The 15,776-nt window shown below is 45.6% G+C and overlaps 1 protein-coding gene and 1 long non-coding RNA gene across 4 annotated transcripts in view; one reads left to right on the top strand and one right to left on the bottom strand.

Annotated features, from left to right (window-relative positions):
• The window catches only part of LOC122172262 (uncharacterized), a 113,358-nt gene that overhangs the window by 72,822 nt on the left and 24,760 nt on the right, over positions 1–15,776 (bottom strand). For both annotated transcript variants that reach the window (XR_010598377.1, XR_010598378.1), the window contains exon 2: positions 9,111–12,238. This is a non-coding gene — a long non-coding RNA (uncharacterized LOC122172262). The remainder of the gene's footprint in view (positions 1–9,110; positions 12,239–15,776) is intronic.
• LOC135981385 (C-C chemokine receptor type 9-like) lies at positions 343–8,216 on the top strand. 2 transcript variants are annotated; one of them, XM_065583650.1, is made up of 3 exons: positions 343–531; positions 3,543–3,603; positions 4,291–8,216. In XM_065583650.1, the coding sequence occupies exons 2-3, from the start codon at positions 3,586–3,588 to the stop codon at positions 5,500–5,502; spliced, it is 1,230 nt and encodes a 409-aa protein (XP_065439722.1). In that variant the 5' UTR covers positions 343–531; positions 3,543–3,585; the 3' UTR covers positions 5,503–8,216. The 2 variants fall into 2 exon arrangements, with proteins under 2 accessions (XP_065439722.1, XP_065439723.1); XM_065583651.1 differs by lacking the exon at positions 343–531 and having other exon boundaries at positions 2,323–3,603.

Here is a 15,776-nt window from a genome sequence, read left to right as displayed (position 1 = left end):
GCCAGTGTAGCGAGGTCAGGACTATGGCTGCAACTCATTTGTTTTCACCCTTCCCTCGGGCTCAGTTGTTCTCACCAGTGCCCGTGGAGGGGGCAGCCATGGCACTGGGCATTTCTGGTTTGTCCTGCATTAGCTGCATTAGCTGCTGTATGAGCAGACAGATGCTAACAGGCAGAAAAACATTCAGGCATCAGGGATCCAACCACTTACCCCAAAGAGGGGGGAGGGGAAAGACTAAGAACATCCTTTGTGCAGCATGAAGAAAACATCAGGGTGTGGCTTACTGGAACTCCAGGTGAGGAGAGGGGTTGGTTTGCCTCATTTATGAGGCTGCAACCGACTCAAGCCACAGATAAATAAAGGCAGCCACAGATTCATACAACCCAGAATCCTGGAGCCATATGCCCTCCTAGACTCGCACTGAATGACAAACACTTCCCAGGAGTTGCTAAAGTCCTAGGAGCACATGTTCACCTGGGGCCACCAGTGCAGTGACTGACAGACTGACTCGATAAGGAGCTACAGCCGCTGGTAAGTGCCCAGTTCTCTCCCATCCTCTCCCTGGCATGAGGGTTAAGAATTTTCTGTTTATTTTCCACATGCTGCTGCAGTGGAGATGAGTCTCTGTGACACACCACCTCTCTTGGCGAGTAAATTCAATTTTTAACTCATCCTTTTGTAACGACTATTTACTGTTTCCTTTAAAATATTTACTGTTAAAAGTAATTGCTGGGGTGCCCAAGGCTGCTGCAGTCAGCCCAGCCAAGCTACCCCTGTGCACCCCAAAAGGATTTACAGTGACATTTTGGAAATGGATACTAAGAGCAAACAAGGCAATCACGAGCTAAATGACTTCACCGGGTTAGACACATTTTTCTTGCAATTATCCCCGGTGCACATCAGTTTCAGTGGGATTACTACGAATCACCACCAGTGTGATTGAGATTCGAAACTGGCCCTCCGAAAATAATTTTGTCAATTACAGCTCACTTGGGAGATTCCCACTTGCTCAGAAGCTTTTGAACAAACAAAATGCAGCAGAGAGAGGACACAATGTTTAATTTTGTCTCGGGTAAGGACAGATAGTAATTGGAAAGGGTCACATCACACTTCTAGTTGTTTAATTGACAGGATTCCCACTGTGTATTTTCTTTCAAACCGCAGAATTGCAGACAAGCATCCAAAAGGGGATCAAATTGATCATGATGAAGTAGTTGGTTCTGATTGACTTAACAGCCATTCTGCTGCTTGTCACCTCTTAGTCTCAGGGTTTGCTATAGAAAAATGAGTCAGTATCTTCAACATCTAAAATATCTCTGAACATCTGAAATTAAGCTACGTGAAATAACAATAACTCCCCCGTACATGATAGCAAAGCTGTGGCTAACATGTTACACACACCCAACGCAGGATGCTTTTGTGACACCGTTTTTTGCTCCTCAATTACGCCAGCGTAAATCCAGATAACTCCATTGGCTCCAGTGTAATTATCTGAATTTACAATGTTGCATCTCAGAACTGTAAAATAGCACCTCATTTACATGTACTATTTTTATATGACACTCTCTGGTGTTACTATTTATGCCTTAGCATTTCGGTATAGTATGACTAATTTATGATTTCTGTAGGGATGGGGACTTTCAATCTGCCTCCTTTTACTACTGTAAAATTCCCATCTGCATTGTGACATTAATATGGTTTTAGGCATTTAATTTCCTTCTTTGTTTTTTAAAAAGAGGAAATCTGAATCTATGGATGTGAGCCTCAACTAAGCATGGGGTCACAAATTCAACTAAATGCACCACAGCATAGATATAATCATAAAAAGTATCTACTGAACATATTTCTATACATAGAACGCTCGGGAGCTACAGAATTCTGCATGTCTCTGGTGCTCTACATGATTAAAATTACTAGAGCATATATTTTTCATGACTTTAAATTCTGTTATTTTGTAATCTATTTTTTCACCTGATCTTGTCAAAACTATAGTGATATACATGCAAAGACTCCATTTGTAAACCTTACTTGGAAGTTACAAATATTCACATAAGTAGCCCCCCCCTCCATGATGAGAAAAGGTGGCCAGATCAGTTCCAAAGTTAGTACTTTTAGAACAAAATTATTTTGAGTTGGGTGAAAAAAAGTATCCAAATAATGCATGAAAGAAGTGTTGTTTTTTGACCCTTGTCTAATGACAAAAAGGCTGAGTGGATTTTCTTCAAACCTTCACTTTTGGGCTGAGGGCAAGCATAAAAGATTTTAGACTAAGGATAATGGTAATGTTTAATATATATATATGTATACACACACACACACAAATGGAATGAGATTGTTGTCTCAATAAAAATTAATACCACAGTTAGTAATAATATAGTGAGGGATTGGATGATGGATTACCACCCACCAGTAATGAGATCAGGAGGGATTTTATGAGTCAGCACAGATGAGAAACACAGAGTTTTTTTCTTTATTTTCATGGGTCACGGCCTCTTGGAACAAGCACTATTTAATGTAACTTCGCTGTTGTGGGCATCCGTTTTATGTGTCAGCTCCGGCTACACAATGAAACCTGTTTGTAGTGTGACCTATTTTCAAAGGTGCGGGAACAAGTGACACTCTGAACGTCCTGAGTGATTTCCACTGAGATCCAGTGAGTGTGTGGTCACCTGCTGAGTGGCTAACAGTATTTAAGGGGAAAGCTCTAGGTCTTCTCAGTGTTTGGGATTCCCTCATTGGTGCACAGCTGCACTAGTGCAAACCAACTGTAGACAAGGAAAGCCATGATTTGCACTAGCTTAGTTTATCCCTGCTTGAATACAGGATTGTCAATTCCTTAGATCCATTCCTGTCCATCCTTGGGTTTTACATGGTTCCTGGCCATCAATGACTAAAATTGAAATAATCCCAAGGAGAGATCACAGCCTATAGAAAAAGACATTTCCCAGAGGGAACGAAAAAAATTAGATAACCAGTCATTGCAGAAAATGGAGGTGTTTTTAAACTAGAGGCTGTTAATGAAGAGAGGTGGATTTCCTTGTTAGTTGTGAAAGATAATTTGAGAGAATTTTTTTTCACTCCCAGGAGCTTTTGGAAAGTTATGTTAGTTTCATTTAACAGTTTTTAAGAAAAGTGTGAACCCAGGGACTGTACAGCTTATTAAAAACGAAACAGAAGTAATCCTAGCCATTAAAAATGTTTAACCTGCCCAGAGCACTTGAAAAGCTGCAGCCAGTATGCTGTTAAAAGCAAATGTAAATGCCTGAGCATATTTAGAGAGGTTTGTTTTTGGAAAACTTGCGTTACGAAAATGACGCTGCAAATATAACTGAAAACGGCAGGGTAAAATCCTGCTCATCTTACTCACCCACACAGTCCCCTGGATTTCAAAGGGACAACTCATGTGAGGAAGGAGAGTAGAATCTGCCCCCCAGGCTCATTTGAGAAGCTTTCTGTGAATATTCCTGGGTTTTACACTCATCTCAGTCCTATCCGAAGGTCTGTATTTTATATGTCACTTACCCACCTTATTCCCTCTCAAGTTCATAGTGTGGTTTTCAAGACGGAATAAAGATCGGACTGCAGATGGCATTTACGAGCACGGTGAGTCTAAATCTACTACTGCTGAATAATCTCTCTCTCTTCCCCCCTTTCAGTTTGTGACCTAGGCTATGACATCATTCCCTAAGGTGCTATAACACATTCCCCTGAACATATTCTAGAACTGTGTTGTCCTGTCCAAGCTAGCAATGAACATCTGTTCAGTCATGGATGCTCTCGGCTCACGCAAACCTGTAGTATTGTTCAGCCAAAAGATGCTGGACATGAATTTGCCTGCTGAGCTGAGAGTAGAACTGTACTTTGCTCTCCTGTCGGATCTTCCAAGTGAGGATCTTAAATCACTTTACCATGAAACACCCCAGTGAGCTAAGTATTATTGTCTGTAGTTTATAGCTGGGGAGCCAGATCCTCAGCTGATGTAAATGGGCAGCTCTGTTAACTTCCACCTGCTGAGGTTCTCGCCTGGGGAATGAGAAGCAGAGAACTTCATTGATTTGCCTAAATTCACACAGCAAGAGCATAGGTTGTACCTCTGCACTATCTGCACTCAAATGTATTTGGGTCATTGGACATTACTCTGATCGACAGCCAACGGGTGGTATGAAATTTCCAGTCTCTGGTGGTGGAAAATTTGCCCAGGTTATTGCAAAAATAATTAAAAATTCCACCTTCACTGTTTCTTATTTAATGATTTTGTCAGCATAAAACTAACCTGATGTTCCCCTGCAGGCCACCCAGAACTACTCCGCTAACCTGAATTATTATACGGGTTCCAGTTCTGTGTTGCCTCCGTACGACAACCCGTTTAACCGCACAGACACTATTTGTGAAAAAAGTCACGCCCGGCAGTTTGCTCAAACTTTCCTGCCAGCATTTTTCGTCATTGTATTCTGCATCGGCACAGTGGGTAATGCCTTCGTCATCCTCGTCTACTGCAAATACAGATACAGGAAGAGCATCACTGACAGATACCTGCTTCACATGGCCATTGCTGATCTGCTCCTCATTCTCACTCTCCCTTTCTGGGCAATAGCAGCTTCATATGGCTGGGTCTTTAAGAATGTCATGTGTAAAATTTTCAATAGCATGTACAAGATCAACTTCTACAGTTGTATGTTATTTCTAACATGCATTAGTTTTGACAGGTACATTACAATTGTCCAGGCCATGAAAGCTAAGAACTCTAAGCGAAAAAGGCTTCTGCGCAGTAAACTAGTTTGCTTTGGTGTTTGGCTGATTGCAATAAGCTTATGCATCCCAGAAATAGTATACAGTGAATCTAAGCAAGTTAGTAATACAACTACATGCAAGATGGTATACCCTACCACAGTGACCCGAACCATCAAAGTTACTGTCCTAGCTTTGAAAATCACAATAGGATTCCTCCTTCCTCTCTTCATCATGGTTACTTGTTATGCTTTTATAATTCATACCCTCCTTCAAGCCAAAAGATCCCAAAAGCACAAATCATTAAAGATCATCATCATTATTATCACAGCTTTCCTTCTCTCCCAATTGCCCTACAACAGCATTTTGCTGGTCAAAATCATCGACACGTACACCATGGTCATATCTGACTGCAAAACCTCTGACAACATTGACCTCGGATTCCAGATAACTCAGAGCATCGCCTTCCTTCATAGCTGCCTGAACCCCATCCTCTATATGTTTATTGGGGAAAGATTCCGTAATGCGCTCTTAAAAATTCTGGAGGATGCAATTCACTGCACTGGTAAGAGCCGAGAACAGAGCTCTTCCATATACGGTAGCCAAGAAGGGAGCTCAAAATGGTCTGCTTTGCTGGGGCCATCAAAAACCAGGAGCTCTCTCACTTTGATTATGCCCCGAAATACCTCACTCAAACCCAACCTCTGCCAAGCTCCTTCCAAAGTTAATGGGAGTCTGGCTGGAGCAAGGAGTACTGAATGCAGTGCTCTGTAAGTGATTCTTACCCTATGAAAGAAAAAGGAAAATCCCTCTCAACAAAGTGAATTAGCATCTTCATGAGGGGCTTGCTCTAATGATCCTTCAAAATATTGAGCACTCTCCACTTCTGCTGAAGTCAGCAGGAGTTGAGGGCGCTCAGTGCCTCCCCCTCGAGCGCCAAGCACCTTCAAAGATCCAGCCCTTCACTTCTGGCTGAAAGACAGTGACACCATTGAAAAGAGCCAGAGAAATAGTATAATGCTGACTGGAAGCAGAACTGCCGAAGGAGGGGATTTAAAAAAAATCTTGTTACAACTGTAAATATCCAACCCAGCTGTGGCAATGAACAATCTGAACCAGCAAGTGACTTAAGGGAATGATCACATGTGGTCATGGAGCTCAGTTACTATAGCAATGGACATAGCTAAGACATGGTGGCTGCTTCACACTATGGCCCATTCCCATCCAGGCCGACTGACTGAAGCCAGGGGAGGAGTCAGGCCAGTACTGTTTTCAATGGGAATTGCAGGTGCCCATTACCTGTCAGGATCAGGCCTTAATTGGTTGATGTTTGTATAATGCTTCATAAATGAAAAATGCTACAGATTGTTACGGTCATGTCACTGGCAGCTTTTCAAAGTCCCTTTTCTGTAACAGGCGAAAGTAGGGTTGCCAACTTTCTACTCCCGCAAAACCGAACAACCTTGCGCTGCCCCCTACCCGCCCTTTCTCTGAGGCCCTTCCCCCGCTCACTCCATGCCCCCTCCCTCTGTCGCTTGCTCTCTCCACCCTCACTCACTCATTTTCACCGGGCTGGCTCAGGGGCGGTTGTGGGGGCTCTGTCTGGGAGTACAGGCTCTAGGGTGGGGCTGGGGGTGAGGCGTTTAGGATGGGGCTCCAGGCTGGGGCTGAGGGCTTCAAAGGATGGGAGGGGGATCAGGGCTGGGGCAGGGGCATGGGAGGGGGTCAGTGGTGCAGGATCCGGGCGGCACTTACTTTAGGCGATTCCCAGAAGTGGCAACATGTCCTCACTCTGGCTGCTATGCGGCGGCGTGGCCAGGCAGCTCTGCGCATGGCCCTATCTGCAGGCGCCACCTCTGCAGCTCCCATTGGCTGCGCGTAAAGCGCCCTGGCTGCCACTACACGTAGGAGCCACACGGGGGACAAGCTGCTGCTTCCAGGCACTGCAGGCAGCGACAGCAGGCAGGGAACCTGCCTTAGCCCTGCTGCACCGCTGACCGGACATATAATGGCCCGATCAGCAGTGCTGACTGGAGCTGCCAGGGTCCGTTTTCAACTGGGCGTTCCAGGCGAAAACCAGACACGTGGCAACCTGAAGTGAAAGCTGTTTTTTAGTGAGAATTGCAACATTTCTCAGGGTCAGCTCCAGAATCATCGAGGGTCTATTTCTGCACTCACTGACATCATTTTAAATTCAGAGTAACTCTGGCCACTTCACCAGAGCTACTCCAGATTTACACCAGTCCACACTTTGGCTCCCCCATTGCTTTTTTATTCAGTCTCTGATTTATAAGTGTAACTTTAGTGAACGCAGATTTAATTTTGTTCCACTTCCAAAGCTGCTACATTGCCAGAATAATGAACATATGATGGTTTCCTGCCTGTCTTTTTATCGCAAATGTGGGCCTTGTGGAACTGGGTTGATTTAGATTTTTTCTGGTAGGTCTTTGATTTTAGGGTGAAACTATGTGTATGGTTTGTACCGTAATGCTTTGATGTTAGACACTTGCACTGTATATACACATAAATAAACATAGCATCGTACAGCACAATTTTTAGAGGGTTATATTTGTAATTTTCTAGGATTATGGCATTTGCCTTTTACCCTCTGGTAAAGCTGGACGTAACAAACAAACGGATGCCTGAATGAACCAAGGGTTATAAACTGAGCATAGTAAACTGGTTCAGAAAGTGCATCCAGCCTTAGGCCTGTAAGGCAGAGAGAGGGAAGGAGTGGAACCTAAGGTGCAGGAACATTTTGGAGAGACTTCCCCACTCTGGTCACTGGAGATGGGCCAGTCTCACACATTATGCAATTATAATGTCCTGCACATCTATAGCATCTGCTGCTCAGAGGTGTCAAAAGCACCTCACAGGCATGAATGAATTTAGCCTTTCAGTATTACAATTGCACAAGAAGACTGCGGCAGAGTGAGAAACAACCCAGGTCAGGGTCTCCCTCTTCTGTGCCAGAAACACAAGACCATCCTTCTGACTGACAAGGTCTGGGCATAAGTGGTGCACAGCTTTGCTGTCTTTTCTCTTCTGCTCCCTAACATGCACTAGACTGTACGTCTCTTGGTGGCCATTTTAGTTTCAGTAAGCACTCGTGGAAGGAGCTCTTTCAGTGTTATCATGGCTCCAGGACGAGTGCAACAGGCACAGAGGGCTTTGGAATTAAGGACCATATTCCCAGCTAGCCTCCATTCTGAGCACAATTTTCACACTGACCCATCGGCACATACAAAGCCTAAATTGTTGTGCACAAAGGAGGCAACTAGACATACAATGACCTGATTGGCACATGTGCGGGCAAACGGACATACACAGGCAGTTTTGAGACTGCAAGTTTCAAGAATGCTTTGGAAATATGGTCTTGAAAAGGAAAGATAACACTTTAAAGGAAATGGCAAACAAAAGTCCTAAAGAAAGAGCTAAGACAGGGCTTATGCATAGAAGACTTTGGTGACAAAGCCCCAAATTGCAAGTAGAAGCAACAAAACTGCTGTTTATCCAAATGATGTAGGATTTATTAACTTATGGAGAATTTGGCCTTACAAGGTGTGGAGCATTCCTAGGCGATTCTGAGTGCCCTCAGCTATCACAGACTTCAGGGAGCACTGATTGTGCTCAGCACCATGCAGGATGGTGCTTCAACACAAGGTGAAACAGCATGAAAAGAACATGAATAGACCGATTACTTTTAGTACACGAGAGAGCAAAGCACGTTATGGAAAACAAATCCTCAGTTTGTGTCTGTTTGAGATGCTCGCTGCACTGGAGCATAGAATAAAACCAATGGACACATTTTTGAACCTCCCCGCACTTTGTGAGGCTTTATATATTAAAGTTGTTCTATACAATATAATTATCCTGGTAAAACACTCCAATCATCTAGGTTTTTTTTTTAAATACCCACAAACATTTAGAACAGGTGTTACTTAGATCCCCTTTGGAGACTCACCTACCTCAAGGCAGGGACAGAAATGAGCCATGAACATAGCATTGTTCTTCTGCTAATTAAATTCTAGTTAAAGTTTTACTTCCCCTGCAAGCTGCCTTCTTAATCCTTAGCCTTGAACAGTAAATGAGCAAACCTTACACACTGACTTGATGTCCAGGACAAATGGCCTTCTCTGACACCGGTTCCAGCTCCAACTCCAGTCAGCAGCTCCTAGGACTCACCTTGTGAGCAGAGTGCTGCTTGCCCTGCCTTTTTAGCTCAGCTGTGAAAACCACAGTGAGTTCAGGCTTTGGCTAAAGCAGTGGAATCTTGACGTATGATAGACAGTGCACCCCCGTCTCAAACAGCAAGAAAACCACATTAACATCTGCCAATCGAAAAAATCTACACCAGCAGACCAAATTACATAGATAATTACCCATGAGGCACTTATTAGCTCTTCACCACTGTTCTTCACATATCCCCCAGTGTGGGAAAAAAGTGAAAGACTGACTTTCAAAATACCCCAACCTGGTTGCACGTCACTTTCAGTATTACTTTTTTTTGTCAGCCCTTTGAAGTCTTGAGTCTCCTTAATAGAAATAATGGCTCCTTTGCTGTGTGGTATTTGGTGAACCATGTTCCTGGGTTAATTGACACATAAAGCTTTTGAGTGTTCTGAAACCTAATCTGTATTTTCTCATACAGAAAGGTTGCGACCTGGTCATGCTACTTTGCCTATGAGTCACTTCTTGGGTCTCTTTGTATTGTCATCAGAAGGTTTTTGAAGCAATGATAGAAATAGATCAATTAGATTCCAGGGTATGTGACTTTGGCATAATTTGGTCAGAAAGGCTTAGAAAAACTGACCCGTTTTGGAACCTGTCCAACACATTATATAATAACTGTACTGTATCTGCAAGTCTTAGTCAGCCCAAATTCTGAATTGATTTCACTGGGACTTTTGCCTGAATAAAAACTGGTAAGAATTATGAGCTAGTTTCTGCTCTCAGTTACAGCAAAAGAAAGCTGGTGTAACTTTGCTGGATTTACACTAGTGTAACAGAGCAGAACATAACTCTGAGTAGGATTTTGTGCACAGAATTTGAGGAGACAGAATAGGAAAGAGAGAATAATTTCAAAAACCTGTGGGAAATGAGCTGCTTAAAAATTGGTATTACAGAAAGAAACATTTCCATCTGATGGGCCAAATGCAGCACCATTCACAGGGGGCCCAGTGAGTTGTGCGCACATGAGGGCAGACATTGGCCAATATCATGTATACGCTGGGTGGTGTAGTTTCAGCTCTCTGCATCATGACTGTTGTTTGCTTCTCTCACAGGCTTCACCCTGTAGCCAGGCTACTTCCTGTGTAGTTTTAGCACATGCTCGATTCATAAGAACTTACACAGCACAGACAAAATTAAACAAACACGTGACCTCATTTGGCACAGACTCACCTGTCACAGCCAGGTTTGCTGGCTCACTCACCTGAAACACCACTCTGACAAGATTCCTTTCAGAAAGTGGGAAAATCTCTGAGGAGCGCCCCAATTGTTTTCCATCCCATGTATGATCCTTCACTTGTGTATTGCTATCTGTGGTGATGCTGTTCCTTCCCCCCCTACTTGAACAGAGACTTGTGCCATGCAAATTGATGTCCCTCCCCATCCCACGTACCATGGTCATCCCCTCCATTATTTCATTGTAGGATAAAGTTGTGGCCTTCAGAATCGGAGTTCCTGACCAAACTGCCATGTTTACATAGCTATTGTTAGCAGAGTGGCATGAGCCCTGCAAGCACAAGTCTGTTGATCCAGGCTCGGGCCAAATTCTGACCTCGATTACACCTATTTGTTTTCCATTGACTCAGTTTGTCCAGGTGTCGATGAATGCTGATTATGGCCCGGGGCATTTAGTCTTCTCATTGAGATAACAAAGAACAGACCCCCCTAATAACAATTTGCTCACTACAAATTTGACTTCTGGGTCCTTACCGTATATACTCTGAATTAAATGCAACACATTATGGGTTAAATTCACCTCTGTGCAAAGAACAGCACAAAGTCTATGCACCATGTAAGCATTTGCAGAGGTGTGAATTTTACCCGGTTACTTTATTGGCATGATGCATTCAAACTTCAAGATTTTTCTTAATTTTTTTCTTCCTTAAAAGCTGATTGCACAGTATTTCAATTTCTCATCTTCAAGACAAAGCTATATCTGTGAGCTAAAAACCAAGGATGCTCAGTCTAAATGATATAGAATTTTATTTATTGAATTCCTGAGTAAAAATAAAAAGCATCAAGAAATATTCCAGTACAAAGCCGTCTACATCCCCATAAATGTACAGACTTCAATATTCAAAAAAGCTTTATTCCTCTGTGAAAGTTAAGTTGAGCTTGTTGCAAATCCACTGTGCAATTCTTTGGCAGTTATGACCAAAAGATATTTCTGAAGAAGTTACAGTAAGTTTCATTGAGCATTATTAAAACTATAGTGCAAGTTCAATTTTAAAACAAAACCGAGCAAAGTCACGTATTGCAGCTTTACAACTCCAGCATTTTACAAAGCTGGAAACTCTTTTTAGGCAATACATGTCAGGAAGTTTTCATGAAGCACTTATAGAAATGTAAAGGAACACTGTCAAGCAATGAAAAAACAAAAAGAGAAAAAACAAGAAGTAAATTCTACCCTATGCAGAGAAAACTCTGGTGGGAGAGAATCATTAGCCACATCCTCTGACTCCCCGAAAAAAACACCTGACTGCACATTACTGTTACTGCTACTTAAATATGTGTAAATCCTTGAGCCCAGTAATGGGCATTGTGTTGTTGGGTAATTGGCTTCTGCTGTGCTATAATTGTACTGTCTGTGTAACAAAATTATCACTCACTTTTAATTTAATTTCATTACAGATTAAAATGTCTTTTGTCTTATTTCCATTGCTGCTGATCATCAGTTCTTAAAAGACTAATTTCAGCAAAGCACATGAGCATGTGGTTCTCTTTAAGTACACGAGCCATCCCAATAACTACAAAGTTAAGCATGTGCGTAAATACTTTGTTGAATTGCGGCTTATGACACTTGACTGATGGCTGTTCTTGTACCATCCTTCGGGACTATTTGTTTTCTGTTTGCTGTATAGTCCATTAGGGGCTACTTTGCCTCCATTTATTAATGTACGAATGGAAAACCAGGTAGGTTAACAGGTTTTCACTATCCTCTTTGCACAGCACCGTGGCCTGATATGTAGCAACACTCCAGTCTTTTGGATTGCATGGTTGGATTCCTGTTCAGGTTAAACCGCACCATAAACATTAATTAGGAATATTTCATCGAACTATAACAGTATAAATCTCCTGTTTCTAAATACGTTATTTGTAAAACCCTCGTATTGGCTTGAAAATAGTGTTGTTGTTTTTTTGCCTCTGCAGCGCTCCAGAGATCAGAGGGGCTCCAAAGCCACCCTACTGGAGCACTGGGGATTGCCCAGGTGGCTTTTGTGGAGCTGCCACCCCCTCTTAGCCACATCTCCGTTTGATGTGCGGGGTGTGGCCAGAGCACCTGCATTTTTTGCAAAAGACGGTTACTCACCTTTGTAATTGTTGTTCTTCGAGATGAGTTGCTCATACCCATTCCAATTAGGTGTGTGCGCGCTGCGGGCACCATCATCGGAAGATTTTTACCCTAGCAACACTCGGTGGGTCGGCTGAGGCGCCCCCTGGAGTGGCGATTTTACGGCACCGGATATATATCCCAGCCAGCCCAGCGCTCCCTCAGTTCCTTCTTGCCGGCTAGTGGAGTGGGCAGTAAGGTGCGTAGTTGGGACATCAGCCAAGTCATAACACACACGGATGCATGATGTGATCCAGGACGATATACACTGGGTGGAGACCGGAAGGCCCTTCATCCAGTCTGCCACAGCTACGAACAGCTGGGTCATCCTCCTAAAAGGTTTCGTTCATTTGCTGTAAAAGGCGAGGGCCCTGCGAACGTCTAGGGAGTGCAGCTGTTGTTCTCGTCGAGAAGCATGCAGCTTTGAATAGAAGACTGGGAAGAAGATGTCTTGGTTGACATGGAAGACAGACACCACCTTAGGAAGGAAGGCAGGGTGTGGTTGCAGCTGTACCTTGCCCTTATGAAAACAACAAGGAGTCTGGTGGCACCTTAAAGACTAACAGATTTATTTGGGCATAAGCTTTCGTGAGTAAAAACGTCACTTCTTCGGATGCATCCGAAGAAGTGAGGTTTTTACTCACGAAAGCTTATGCCCAAATAAATCTGTTAGTCTTTAAGGTGCCACCAGACTCCTTGTTGTTTTTGTAGATACAGACTAACACGGCTACCCCCTGATACTTGCCCTTATGGAACACCGTATACGGTGAGTCCGACGTGAGGGATCTAAGCTCCAACACACGTCTCACCGAGGTAATAGCTACGAGGAAGGCTGTCTTCCAGGAAAGGTACAGGCGTGAGCAGGTGGCCATCGACTCGAATGGGGCACCCATGAGTCTGGATAGGACCAGGTTGAGGTCCCACATAGGGGCCGGATGCCGAATTTGCGGGTACAGACGTTCTAATCTCTCGAGGAACCTGCTGACCATGGAATTGGAGAAGACAGAGCACCCATTTTCGCCTGGGTGGAAGGCTGAAATCGCTGCTAGGTGTACTCTGATGGATGAAACTGCTAGGCCCTGCTATTTCAAGGATAAGAGATAGCCTAAGATGGTAGGTACTGGTGCCTCCAGGGGGGGCATATTGCTCAGAGCACACTAGCAGGAAAAACGCTTCCACTTGGCCAAATACGTGGACCTGGTAGAGGGCTTTCTGCTACCCAAAAGAACCTGCTGCACTGAGCGGGAGCAATGTAGCTCAGATTGAGTTAGCCCTGCAGCATCCACGCTGTGAGGTGGAGGGATTGCAGGTTGGGATGACAGAGTCGTCCGTGGTCCTGAGTGATCAGGTCCGGCCACAACGGAAGTGGGATTGGAGTGGTCACCAACGGATCGAGGAGAGTGGTATACCAATGCTACCTGGGCCATGCCGGGGCGATCAAAATTAAGTGGGCCCGGTCTCTGCGCAACTTGAGAAGGGCTGTGGACTAATGGGAATGGAGGAAAGGCATAATACAGGCGGTCTTTTCACGGTATCAGGAAGGCGTCTGACAGGGAACCTGGGGAGCGTCCCTGGAGAGAGCAGAACACCTGGCACTTCCGATTCTCGCGAGAGGCAAATAGGTCTATCTGGGGAAACCCCCACTTCTGGAAAACAGAGTGGATGATGTCCGGGCGAATCGACCACTTGTGAACCTGGAAGGATCTGCTGAGGCGGTCCACCAAGGTGTTCTGGACTCCTGGGAGAAATGACGCCACCAGGTGGATCGAGTGGGCTATGCATAATTCCCACAGGTGAATGGCTTCCTGACAGAGGGGGAACGATCGCGCTCCCCCTTGTTTGTTGATATAAAACATGGCCGTTGTGTTGTCTGTGAAAACTGCAACACAATGTCCCTGAAGGTGCTTGTGGAACACTTGACAAGCCAGGTGCTCTGCTCTCAGCTCCCGTACATTGATGTGCAGGGATATCTCTTGTGAGGACCAAAGGCCTTGTGTGCGAAGGTCCGCAAGGTGAGCGCCCCAACTCAAAGATTATGGTTAGAGCCAGGGAGGGCTGTGGGGCATGGAATGGTACCCCTTCGCATACTGAGTTGGGGTTCAGCCACCAGTCCAGGGAGGTTAAGATTTCTGGAGGTACCGTGATCACTGTGCCCATGCTGTCCCGACCTGGGTGGTATACGGTTGAGAGCCAGGCCTGAAGTGGATGGAGGCGCAGTCTGGTGTGTCTGGTCACAAAGGTACAAGATGCCATGTGTCCCAGGAGAACGAGGCACGTCTGTGCTGTCGAGGTCGGGAAGCTTTGGAAGCCATGGATAATGCTCGCTATGGACTGAAAGCACGCATGCGGTAGGCACACACGGGCGAGTCTTGAATCTAGGACTGCTCCGATGAAGTCTATTCTTTGGCTCAGCTCCAAAGTGGACTTTTCGACCTTGACCAGCAGGCCCAGCTGTCTGAACAAGCTCATGGTGAACTGAACATGAGATTGCACCTGGTCCTTGGAGCAACCCGAATGAGCCAGTCATTGAGGTATGGAAACACCTGGGATACTCCTGGGACTAAGGGGTCCTGGGGAAGGTCTTGCTGGGGAGGGTCCGGCTGCACTAGGTCCACCATGCTAGGGGCATGGGGGCCTGAACTGGGGGCAGGGCCGTCGCCTCTGAACCACCGGCGGGGGGGCGACTCACAGTGGCCTCCGGTACCAGGGGCTCAGAGTGGACAGAGCAAGAAGCCTCTGAGGGGACACCCTGGGCCTGATGGTAAGCCCAACGGGTCCAAAAGGACCATTGCAGAGGTCCCTGACCAGGATCCTGTCCCTCATCATGCCATTGGCTAGCACTGTCCACATCTTGGTCCTGGAGATAGTAGCCACATTCTCCCTGGGACGACCTCGAGGTGGAACGGGATGGCCAATGTGGAGCCGAGTGCGTATGCTGGGTTGCCTTGTTGTGTGGTACCGCACTGCGCCATGGAGATGGAGATCGGCGCCGTGGTCTCGAATGGTACTGCGATCTTGATCGGGACTGGTGGTCATATTGGTGCCGGGAGGCAGATCTGGACCTCGATGAACAGGGCCAGCTCCAGGGTTTTGGCTGCCCCAAGCAGCCAAAAAAAAAAAAAAAAAAGCCGTGATCGCGATCTGCGGCGGCAATTCGGCGGGAGGTCCTTCGCTCCGAAGCGGAGTGAAGGACCGTCCGCCGAATTGCCGCCGAATAGCTGGACATGCCGCTCCTCTCCCGAGCGGCCGCCCCAAGCACCTGCTTGACAAGCTGGTGCCTGGAGCCGGCCCTGTCGATGAAGATTTATGGGTGGAACGGTGCTGGGATCAACTCCAAGTAGATCGGCTCTTGGACCGGTGTCAGGATCGATGCCAGGAGCAGGACCGGTACTGACCATACCGGGAAGTAAATCTTCACAAGGCGGAGCGGCGCCGCGAGTGTGACCGGTGCCGTGAATGAGACCAGCCTCTGGATCGGGACCGTGAC

Source organism: Chrysemys picta, chromosome 2 (genome assembly GCF_011386835.1).
Source record: "Chrysemys picta bellii isolate R12L10 chromosome 2, ASM1138683v2, whole genome shotgun sequence".
NCBI classification, from domain to species: domain Eukaryota; kingdom Metazoa; phylum Chordata; order Testudines; family Emydidae; genus Chrysemys; species Chrysemys picta.
The sequence above is the reverse complement of the archived record's forward strand: the minus strand, read 5'-3'. Positions and strand labels throughout refer to the sequence as shown.